Source organism: Guillardia theta, assembly GCF_000315625.1.
Source record: "Guillardia theta CCMP2712 unplaced genomic scaffold GUITHscaffold_31, whole genome shotgun sequence".
Lineage (NCBI taxonomy): Eukaryota > Cryptophyceae > Pyrenomonadales > Geminigeraceae > Guillardia > Guillardia theta.
In genome coordinates this window covers 71,246-82,215 of record NW_005434643.1, presented here as the reverse complement: position 1 = coordinate 82,215, position 10,970 = coordinate 71,246, and the positions used below count along the sequence as shown (strand labels likewise).

Here is a 10,970-nt window from a genome sequence, read left to right as displayed (position 1 = left end):
AGGGAGGGAGGGAGGGAGGGAGGGGAGGGGATGGAGAGCTTCTGACTTGCGCTTTTCTGCTCGAGGTGACTTTCGAGCCATCCTGGGGGAGCGAACAGGCTGGGTGCCGCCTGACCCGCCGAGGGGCGACAAGTTCAAGGAGGGCTCGGGAGTCGAAGTCTCCCTTCTCGTCCTCTCTGCTGCTCCCTGTGGGGTCTCCGAGGCCGCACGTCCCTGCTCAAGTGCAGCTGGGGGGCGATCTTTGACAGGCTGAGGAGGAGGAGTCCGAGCAGCTGCGGGCTTGGGAGAAGGTCTGCTGACGAGGGAGGTGACCTGCTTCAAACGCGCGAGCATCTCCATCTGCTGCTGCTTCAGCTCCGCGTCGGAGGGTTTGCCCCGAGCCCTGCCCGCTCGGTCAGCGGAGGAAGCATCTGTGGAGGACAACAAGTGAGTCCTGAGGCACATTGGAGGAGACGTAATTCACCACGTGGCAATCCTCCTTGCAAGGAACTTCTGCTGTGCTGGCTGTGCTGGCTGCCTGCTGATGGAGATTGAGTCAGCCACCCGAGGGGGAAAGGTGGGGGAGAGGGAAAGAGGAGGGAGGAGGGAGGAGGGAGGAGGGAGAAGGGAGGAGGGAGGAGCGAGTTGGGGAATAGGGTTTGCCAGAAGTGTAACGAGAGAGAAGGAGGTTGTGCAAGGAAGAGGAGGAAGTGAGGCGGGCGGGGAGGGTCAGTCGCACCGGACGAGGTTCGGTCTGGATCGTGATTGTTGTCTTTCTTGCGAGAGAATCTTGTGGGGTCGACCTTGTCTGCTTCGTCTTCCCTGCTCCCTTGATGCATGTTGCGATCTCTTGACGTTGGAAAGTCCTTGAAGATGTTCGGCTCCTTGGACCTTCGGACACGGATCTCCTGAGCGATGGAAACTGGCTGTCGATCGACTCTGCTGCTCGCTGCCGATGCGTTGTTCCTTGAAACGTCTCCGTCCTTGTCCTCCCCCCTTCCCTCTGCTGTCTCGACCTTCGTGGACGATAAAACGGGATGCTCTACCTTGCCTTCTCCTGCAGCTTGAGCTTGAGCTGGAGCTTGAGTAGGAGCTGGAGCTGGAGCTGGAGCTGGAGCTGGAGCTGGAGCTGGAGCTGTAGCTTGAGCTGAAGACCCTGCTTTCTCTATTTTGCTTGCTGACGGAGCATGATGCTCTACATCGCCTGTTCCTAGAGCTGGAGCAGGAGCAGGAGCTTGAGCTGGAGCAGGAGCTGGAGCAGTAGCTTGAGCTGGAGCTTGAGCTGGAGCTGGAGCTGGAGCTGGAGAAGATGGAGCTGCTTTCTCTATTTTGCTTGCTGACGGAGCATGATGCTCTACATCGCCTGTTCCTAGAGCTGGAGCAGGAGCAGGAGCAGGAGCAGGAGCTTGCATTGGAGCAGGAGCTTGCATTGGAGCAGGAGCTTGAGCTGGAGAAGATGGAGCTGGAGCTGGAGCTTGAGCAGGAGCTTGCATTGGAGCAGGAGCTTGAGCTGAAGACCCTGCTTTCTCTATTTTGCTTGCTGACGGAGCATGATGCTCTACATCGCCTGTTTCTGAAGCAGGAGCTGGAGCTTGAGCTGGAGCTAGAGCTAGAGCTTGAGCTAGAGCTGGAGCAGGAGGTGGAGCTGGAGCTTGAGCTAGAGCTGAAGACGCTGCTTTCTCTACTCTGTTTGCTGACGGAGCATGATGCTCTACATCGCCTGTTCCTAGAGCTTGCATTGGAGCAGGAGCAGGAGCAGGAGCAGGAGCTTGCATTGGAGCAGGAGCTGGAGCTGGAGCTTGAGCTGGAGCTTGCACTGAAGCTGGAGGAGCTGGAGAAGATGGAGCTGCTTTCTCTATTTTGCTTGCTGACGGTGCAAGCTGGTCCTGTGTGCCTCCTGTTGTCGGTGCTGGTGCTGCAGGAGAAAGTGGAGCAGCTGCTGGTGCTGTTGCCGGTGCTAGTGCTGGTGCTGGTGCTGGTGCTGCAGGAGAAAGTGGTGCTGGTGCTGGTGCTGGTACTGGTGGTGGCACCTTTGCAAGTGTTGCTGCTGTCTGACCTATGCTTGCCGATGGAACTGGATGCTCTATGTTGTATCTTCCTCCTCTTTCTCCTCCTTTTGGTATAGGCGGAGCTTGCCCTGGTCCTGGAGCCTGGGGTGGCGGTTGCACTGGTGTTGCTGCCTCGTCCTTGCTTACTGACGGAGCAGGATATTCTTGTCTGCCTCCTGGTGGTTGTCGCGGTGGTTGTTGTGGTGCTAGAGCTGCGGCTGAATTCGCTTCCCTGACCGTGTTGGCCGACCGAGCTGGATGCTCGACCTTCTGCTCTCGTAGCTCAACCCTTCCTAAGGGTGACGTACGTGCCTTGCCACTGGGCAATGGATCTCCCTCACCTTTCTCCGAATGAATCAGCCGCTCAGACCTGGCCTTCGCTTCAAGCATGCCCCCAGGCTGCTCTTGCGCAAGTCCCGTGGTAGAAGGCGTGACTGCCGTCCGTTTTACATCCCTCGTTTCTAATGCCCTTACTTTGGGATCATTTCTTTCTTCGCTTGCCGCCAGTGAGGTGCTGGAAGCAGTCAGGTCAGAGAGGTTTTGAGATCTTCCAGCGGTTGTGCTGCTGTTGGTGCTCGTTGGTTGAGGAGGCCACTTGTGCTGCAACTTTGCGGGAGAACTTGTCGACTTTGTTCCTTCCGATTTTTCTGTTTCTCTTTGCGGCACCGATTCTGATGGCTTCTGCTCCTGTTCAAAACCATCGCTCTTCTTCGATATCGCAGCAGCTGATGTTTTCGGGGTTGTCATTCCTTGCCTCGATGAAATCTTGTGCTGCACATCGTCTGCGCGCTGGGAACGAGATGGAGTATCAACTTGCTGTTCAACGCTTGCTCTTGTAGCAGTGGATGAAATTGGTTCATCGGACAACCTCTTTCCCTCTAAGTTCGCAACCGAGGCCGTTGGTTGATGGCTGACCGCAGACGCCTCTTTTCGAAATTCCAATGAAGGAGACATTGGGGGAAGAAGGGGAAGGGGAGGGGGAGGGGAAGAAGAAGGGAGAGGGGAAGCGTTGGTAGGAGGGGGAGAGGGAAGCCGGGGTTGGAAAGAGGAATTAGGGAAGGTGGGAGGAAGACTCTGCCCCCGGCGTTCAGGCACGAAGCTTGTGAATTTGGATTGAGGTTGTTGACTTGGAGTTGTTTCAAGCTCGTTGGAGAAGGTTTCACGCGGGGAAATCTGTAAACTCGCGATCGTCGGGTAGACTTCGAAGTTCCATCCTCTCGGGGAAACCTTGGGTTGCAATGGCGAACGCGTTGGAGGCTGTCGCTGCGACGCCTCGCCCGTGCTGGGTTCACGGACGTAAGATTCATATCCTCTATGCTCAACTGGCCGGGCCTTGTGCTCTCCTGTTCATCAGGTCAAAAGGAGGAGGGGCACGAGGAGGCAGGTCAGGAAGGAGTACCCGCGAGTTGAGACGGATTGACGTCGAGCGTACACTCGTAGCTCATCTTCCCCAGGCCCAAGGTGGCTCCTTGTAGAGCATTTCTCTCTACTTCAGCACGCGGAATAGGAGATTCTTCCACGCTGCTTTGATTGGGTCTGTTTCTTTCGTACTCAATCTTTCCCAACCCGATTGACATGTCGTCCATACGGCTGAAAGCAACCTGGCAAGACCATAGCTCTCAGAGAAGAATAGAGACTCTTGCAAACTACCGCCTGCTTGCTCCTGAACGCATTCCGTTGGTCTGTTGTATCGGGATTGACCAGTATGATCGAGGCCTCGACCTTCAATTCGATTGTGATCAGGACAAGGGCCGCGAAAGAAACATGGTGTGCAAACCTGGGGGGAGGTCGACGGTCCAACTAAGGGAGAGACTTGATGATGATGGTCGTCTTTGCTATCTCTCTCATGGGATGATTTCAGATGAGCATGTGACGTGGAAGACATTGAAAGGTTTTGAATGTAATCCAATGAGTTCCTGTTGCGGAGTACAATCATGGCCTGCTGTACCCTCTGAAGAGAAAGGATGTTCTGCTCCAGATCAGCGATGGTCTGGGGAGGAGCACCGAACTTGGAGAGCTTGTGGCGGACATCGGAGAGATAGCTAATCTTCTGCATCAACAAAGAATCTGATATCCTCGGCTTCAGGTCTGCTTCCTCCCTCCCCTGCACAACAACAGCTCGTCACATCGCAGACTTCGCTCACGTCCAACTCTTACATCCGCTTGCCTCTCCTTGTAGAAGAACCCGCGCCTAGCCAGCATCAGAATGTTGGTATCCCACGGGCCATTGCGGTTCAACCATTGGTCGTCTCCTGTGCTGCGAGGAGAAACAGCGGGACTAGCCTCCTGCCTCTGCTTGCCCGGGGTGTAGGCTTGCCGCCATGGAGGGCTGACCGTGTCGACTTTCCGTTGTGCTGAAGACTTCTGGTTGGAGACTAGACTGCGAAGCGCATGGGATATGTCTCCGAGAAGGCCCCCAAACTTGCTCTTGCTAGTGTGGGAACTAGAAGGGTTGCTGGGGGTACGTTTGAACCAGTCGTCCGAGTGGATGATGTGCACCATTTGCTCCTCCGTCACGATCTCTCCTACCAGGAGATGGTTCGACATGTCTTTCTTACAGCAGGACGATCCGCGGAGTTAAGGGATAGTGAAGTCGATCTGAACCAGTGCCCTTCCCATCTTTAGAGAAAGCTGTCAGAGGAATGCAACTTAGCCATTTGTGGCAAGTTAGATACTGAATCATCTAAAGTCAACTTGCTGCGAATTGGTGAAAAATCACATCACATTCTTACTAAGTTTCAGCTCTATGGGAAATATTGAGAATTCAAGCTACAGCAGGCAGCAAGACAAAATACAAGGGCAGTTTCAGAGAACTTTGCTCCAAGACAGGTGAAAAGAGGATCAGTGAAACAATGTTAGGAGAGGGAAGGGGTGAAGGTCATAACTTAGTAATATCACAAGACGAAAATGTGGAACTTTGTGAATGGGATGGGAAGAAGCGGGTGCAGGTGAAGCATTCCATGATAGCGGCAGACTGAGGCTCGGGATGCGGCATGATGATGGGTAGGCGCGGACAGAGAGGTCAGCAGGCATGGAAAGAAAACTTCGGAGAGTAAAAAATATCAATGTCAGGAGCCGCGGAGCATTTTTCGCCGCTCAGGGGCAAGGCTTGCCGCCATCAGTGCTTTGATGGGGTACCACGAAATGGACGTCGGAACTCCGCTTCCCGACGGAGGGTCATTTTCATCGGAAAGGTTCAAATTATCCAATTAAATTTGAAATTGAAATGTAACCAAAATGTTTTCATTATTAAAGATGAAAAAATTTGGTACCACCCCCGTGGTTGTGTTTTGAGGACTCACTGCAAGGCCGTAAGAGCGAGAAGAGGAATCTCGAAGGTTGAAGGCACACAGGTGGGGTGGGGTGGTGGTCTACCCGCCTAATAGTACCGGGTACTGCTCTGATTTGTGGTTGGTGAACTGGCCCGGGGGGGGTACACCTTGGGCAGTGAGGAATGTAGGGGGTGGGCAAAAACAGGGGTGGGGTAGTACGGATTACAGAATGGCCGCCAAGCCTTTTACAATAGAATTATTTTACTCAAAGCTATTAAGCAATTATTCAAGACCGGACTCCGAGTTGACTCCGAGTGAGCCACCCGGCACGGCCCGGACTCCGGGTGGATTTTGAGACGGGCAATCATCAATTTCCAACCAACAAATTTTTGGAGTAATCATTTTTCATTTAACGAAAGTTTGCAGTAATCATTTTCAGATCAACTTTTTGAAACTATAATCATTTTCGAATCAAAACTCCCCGTTTTCAGACCTTTGAAGTTACCGGGCCTGTAGTGCCAGGCCCGACGGTCCCGGGTCACTGATCAAAGTTCAAAAAAGGTCCTGGACTTGGTACTAATTTTTAACTTAACTTTGAGTAAAAGACTGGACTTTAAAAAACATATTCAATTTATTGCGGAAAGGTGAGAGTCGCCTATCTCGGAAGGGAGAATCTGGAGATATGCATTTGCTTTGTGGGGAACATTTGGAATTTTAAGGGAGGCGGAGATGAAACTGGAGGTGAAATTTCACGAGTCACAACCAAATCTGGCGGGTTTTGTTACACAAATACAATTGCGCTCGGACGAAAGGTAGGTGGAGGGTGGGGTAGTGAAATAACCCTATCCTTTCCCAAGAAAAAATCAGTCAAAACTATCATTGGGTGGGGTACTTTTGAAGGCATCGTTTCATTGATCACGGTGGGTGGTAGAGGTGGAAGGTACGGGAAAGTTTTACTCAAGTAGATATGACTCTTTCATTTAACGGTGTGATGTCACCTGACAGATCAGCTGACTCTATTTGTACCAACAAATGAGACCACGTGACATTAATTGCAGATCACGTGATATCACGTGGAAGCTTTTTTAGGGTCTGGAGGTTTCTATGGCCACCACCTACAATGTTTTAGAGATGCCCCTGCAGCCATGGCGAGGGCGGGGCAGCGAGGGACGGAATGAAGGGGAAGGAAGAAGGAAGGAAGAAGCTCGATTAGGTTGTGATGGAGGGAACGATTCCAAAGGAAGTTTTTTGAATTGTGTGTATGGAAACATCGTCTGGGTGCATACGGAATAGAAGGTCCAAGGCGACTTTTGTTTTTGTTGTTTTGTTTGTCTGTTTTGTATCGTTTGATTTTGGATTAACACTTGTATTCACTATCAGATTAGAAGCTGCTTAAACCAAGTTTGGATTGGAGGTGGCGGCTTGCCGTGTTATGCCATTCGGCGAAAAGAATTCAGATCAGTCTGGCTTTGATCATCTCACAATAGCGAGCATATCAGAAACAGATCTTTCTTCAACCAAATCGCATGTATGCGTGGAAGAAAAGGTTGAAAATGATCATGGTTTTGGTCACTCTGCTTCACATAATCCACTAGAATCAGGCACATTCTGGCCTCTACGAAAAAGGAGAAAGAGTGACAATGGAATGAAAGCTAAACCGACCAAAGCTGAATCCAAGAAATGGATAAAATCATGGAGGTCCTCGAATAGCATTTTAGAGATGAACCGAGAAGATAAACCTGATGAAGACGAAGATGATGAGATATCACCAGAAGAGAGGGGGTCATGGAGTCTCCCTTCCTTGTGGTCGAACTTTCCTGGCATGGTGCTGTTCTCTGTTTGGATAGTGTTCTATTCTCTCTTGATCTTCCTCGTGCACTGGATCTCGAGTCGAATGACAGGATCGGTCCCCGGAGATTCTGATGATGCTGTTATTATGGAGAAGACCAAGTTCGTCAAGATGCAGATTTCGTTCCTGTTTGTGATATGCATGTTGATGGACATTGGAGGTATATGCTTTCAGATCTCCAAGAAGAAGCGGGCATTGAACAGTTTAGTCTTTTTCATCAACACGGTTTCTTTTGTCGTTTACCTATCTGCTTGTTTTGGTTGGATACCGGCCATCTACTCTCTCGACGGGAAGAGGGTATCCGTAGAAAGATTCTTTCAGTGGATGAACACAACTCCTTGCATGATATTTGTCTTGTCTGCATTGGGGAATACTCTACAAAAATATCTCATTCATGACGTCAAGGAACTTGTCAAATGCGTCTTGTGGGATGAGGCGATGATTTTCGCAGGTTGCTCTGCAAATTTTGCCTAACGGGCGGACTGATCCGTGTGCCGGCAGGCTTGCTTCATGCTTACCTGGGGTTTTCCTTGTTGGGCTGGATGTTCCTTTTGACTGCATGCTTCTGCTTCTACCAAGTGATGCAAAAACTTCACGGTGCGATATTGATCAGGTGTGGACAAAAACAATTTTCGTGAATGCCTCCTCCTCTCACTGTGGTCTTGCAGCATATCGAAGGTTGCGACAGTCTACGAAGTAGTCTCTCTGCGGGTGCTCGAAATCTTCACGATCGTCTTGTGGTCGCTGTTCCCATTGGTGCACGTGTTATACTTCTCAGGTATTGATGACTCAGTTCATTCCGCGAGAAATCACTCACAAGATGCTTCCACACAGGGACCATCACTTTCACTCAGTATGATATCGCCCAGTCCTTTGTGGACCTGGCGACGAAGGCGATTTACTCCGTTACGCTCATCACTGGAAACTTCTTCCTCCTCGACACCGTGGCAGAACTTCGGCTGGAGCAGCTGCAAGCGGAGAAGGACGCAAGAAACAGCAAGGTTGTGCGCTCCGAGATGATGGATCATGCCATGCAGGTGATCTCTGTAGATGCGCATGGTGGAGTGACGCTGACGAGCGATGGTAGATGGCGGTGATAGAGGCCGAGACCTCTGCTCGTCTCTCCTCGCGCTTCCTCGCCAACATCAGCCATGAGCTGCGCACACCCTTGAACTCTATCATCGCCTTCAACTCCCTGCTCCTCGAGTCCGACGACTTGAGGTGTTTCTGATGATCCCCCTCGAGATGGACTAGACCTGACCTGGCTCCCGCGCTCGCAGCACCACACAGACAGAGTACGTGACCTCTTCCCTGACTTCCGCCGAATCTCTTCTCAGTGTCATAAACCAGGTTTGTACATCATCGAGCTCATTGTGTCGTATGATTGTATTCACGTCATGGTTCCCAGGTCCTGGACTTTGCCAAGCTGGACTCGGAATCCAAACTCTTCAAGACCTCCGGGGAGGAGGAGACACCGAAAGCTCTGCAGCCCTTCTTCCTGGAGCAAGTTTGCGACAACGTTTGTGACATGATGAGCTCGAGGGTGGCGGCTCGGGAGGTGGACTTTGCCGTCAAGGTTTCCGGCCACCATGGACACGAGGAGGGGAAGAAGCTGATGTTGGTGGGCGACTCGTTCCAGCTGTGTCAGTGCCTTGTCAACCTCTGCGACAACGGTGAGTGGGCAGCTGAGTGTCAGGCTCGGGGTAAAGCTTCCTGCAGCTGTAAAGTTCGCACGGAAGACGGGGGGCGAGGCTCACATGCGCGTCTCCCTCCAGCGATCCTCGAGCGACTGGGCCGTTGTCCAGGTTGACCATCAGCGTTGTTGTCTGTGCTTGTTTAGCTTGTGCCGTTTGCCTTTCTGTTGTCACTTGAGCATGTTGCGGCTGTTTCAGGTTGTTAGCATATGTTCTTCGTGTTTGCACATCTCCCCATGGTAGGATTCGTGTCTGTCTCAAAGTCGAGCAGGTGGAGGTGCAGGACAACGGAGTCGGAATCGCCCGCGAGAGCTTGGACCTTCTCTTCAAACCCTTCTCGCAGGTTGTCACTTCCCTTCCCCCCCCCCCCTCCCTCCCTTCTCTCTCCTCCTTCTCCTCGTGTCGCAGGTGGCTGATTGCAGTACAGATCTCGTCCCATTACTCCCGCGAGCATGGAGGCACAGGCCTCGGCCTCGCCATCACACACAAGATCGTCACCAGCATGGGAGGAACCATCACATGCTGCAGCGACGGCCTTGAGAAGGGCTCAACCTTCAGGTCCCACCTTGCCTCTCCTGCTCCTCCTCCCTTTGTCCCTGCTCCTCCTGCTCCTGCTCCTTCTTCTCTTACTCCTGCTCCTATTTCTTCTGCTCTCGGAGTGGCACTGACATGCAACAGGATGGTCGTACCGTTCGCCATTTACAAGCAAGAGGAGGTGGCCGATGAGCTTCCCGCGGAGGAGGAGAAGTCGCACTCGTCCGAGGACAAACTCCATCGCCACGACGACAAGCCCCTTCCCCATGATCTTCAGCTCGTCCTCTGCATGGCTCGCGGTCCCTCCTTCCGATCGGTCGAGCTCTTTTGCCGCAACCACAAGATGAAGCCTGAAAGTTTCGCTTACGACGGGCCTGAACCCTCCAACATGTCCATGATCCGGCTCGTGTCCAAGATCAAGAGAACGCTGGGCAGCGACTCTCCCCCTGTCTTCCTCGTGCAGATCGAGGTGTACAAGGAGCTGCTGAAGAAGCAGATGCAGCTTCCTTCTCGGCTCCTCATCTTCGGCTACATCGACTCTCAGTTCGAGCTGATAGAGTCGCAAGACGACATGGCGACTCGGCTGGTTCCCCGGCCTATCAAGCACAGCTTGCTGCACTCCAAGATCCACTCGATGCTGCTGATTACGGTACCTCAGCTACCTAGAGCTCGTCAGCCTCGCCCTTACTGAGACCAGCAGGCGGCAAAGACGGAAAGGAGCAGCAGCGTCGCGTCGGGAGACTCCGAGAAGATCTCTGAGTTGGATGACGTGAGTCATCCCGACGAGGAACGGGTGATGGCGAGCTCAGTCATTTGCTGTCATCCTCCTCCTCGTTCCATTCCTCTCTTGTTTTCTTCCTCTCTTGTTTTCTCCCTCTCTCTCAGCTGCGACTTCGACTTGCTCGCATCTTACCTGGTCTTCTAGCAGCAGGAGAAGAAGCTGCGCGTCCTCGTCGTCGACGATCATTTCGCCAACCAGAAAGTGGCCGTAGCTCTCCTCAACAAAGTGCTCGGTAAGACTTGCTTACACCCTCCTCCTCCTCCTAGCTCCCTAGCTCTCCTCTCCTCCCTTTCTCTCCTCCACTTCCTTATCCCATCCTTTGCTCTACGCTCGTCCCATCTCCCCTTCCTCTTCCATGTGTTTTGTCCTCTCCCTACATCCTCTCTCCCTCTCTTCTCCCCTCCATCTCCCCTCTCCCTCTCGTTCTCGACTGACTCTCTCCCTCAGGCAAGGATGCTGTCATTGCAGACATTGCCAGCGATGGCGTCGAAGCGCTGAAGCTCGTTGAGGACAATAAGGACGATCCCTACAACCTCATCCTCATGGACATTCAGATGCCCAACATGGACGGCCTGGAGGCTACGAGGAGAGTGAGGTTGCTGGAGAAGAAAGTAAGTCCGACCCTTGACCTTCTTCTGATCTTTCTTCTCTTAAATCTCCCCCCCCCCCCCCCCCCCCCCCCCCCCCCCCCTCCTCTGCGTCACTGCTGTCTCAATCTTCCGCCCTGCTTCTGTCCTCCCCTGTTCCTCTGTCCCTCTGTCTCCTCCTTCTTCCTCCTTCTTCCTCCTATCTTTCAGCGAACTCCACTCATCT

The 10,970-nt window shown here is 52.6% G+C and overlaps 3 protein-coding genes across 3 annotated transcripts in view; 2 read left to right on the top strand and 1 right to left on the bottom strand.

Moving 5' to 3' along the window:
• Positions 1–1,288: 1,288 nt before the first annotated feature.
• GUITHDRAFT_138315 (hypothetical protein) lies at positions 1,289–2,263 on the top strand (the record flags this gene model as incomplete). Its single annotated transcript, XM_005833109.1, has 3 exons — positions 1,289–1,993; positions 2,105–2,149; positions 2,186–2,263. 3 exons carry the CDS (start codon positions 1,289–1,291, stop codon positions 2,261–2,263), a joined length of 828 nt encoding a protein of 275 aa, XP_005833166.1.
• Positions 2,264–2,508: 245 nt separating this feature from the next.
• On the bottom strand, positions 2,509–4,529 carry GUITHDRAFT_107803 (hypothetical protein; the record flags this gene model as incomplete). The annotated part of the gene is made up of 7 exons (XM_005833108.1): positions 2,509–2,541; positions 2,694–2,816; positions 3,255–3,370; positions 3,427–3,628; positions 3,678–3,749; positions 3,976–4,131; positions 4,185–4,529. The coding sequence occupies 7 exons, from the start codon at positions 4,527–4,529 to the stop codon at positions 2,509–2,511; spliced, it is 1,047 nt and encodes a 348-aa protein (XP_005833165.1).
• A 2,664-nt stretch (positions 4,530–7,193) lies between these two features.
• GUITHDRAFT_107802 (hypothetical protein) overlaps positions 7,194–10,970 on the top strand; it is a gene marked incomplete at both ends in the record, with an annotated part of 4,099 nt that continues 322 nt past the window's right edge. The window contains 13 exons of the mRNA XM_005833107.1: positions 7,194–7,599; positions 7,650–7,761; positions 7,817–7,926; positions 7,983–8,185; positions 8,236–8,369; positions 8,429–8,498; positions 8,557–8,821; positions 8,868–8,953; positions 9,114–9,185; positions 9,270–10,025; positions 10,077–10,169; positions 10,302–10,389; positions 10,605–10,768. Of these exons, the coding sequence (XP_005833164.1) occupies positions 7,194–7,599; positions 7,650–7,761; positions 7,817–7,926; positions 7,983–8,185; positions 8,236–8,369; positions 8,429–8,498; positions 8,557–8,821; positions 8,868–8,953; positions 9,114–9,185; positions 9,270–10,025; positions 10,077–10,169; positions 10,302–10,389; positions 10,605–10,768 (2,559 nt within the window). The remainder of the gene's footprint in view (positions 7,600–7,649; positions 7,762–7,816; positions 7,927–7,982; positions 8,186–8,235; positions 8,370–8,428; positions 8,499–8,556; positions 8,822–8,867; positions 8,954–9,113; positions 9,186–9,269; positions 10,026–10,076; positions 10,170–10,301; positions 10,390–10,604; positions 10,769–10,970) is intronic.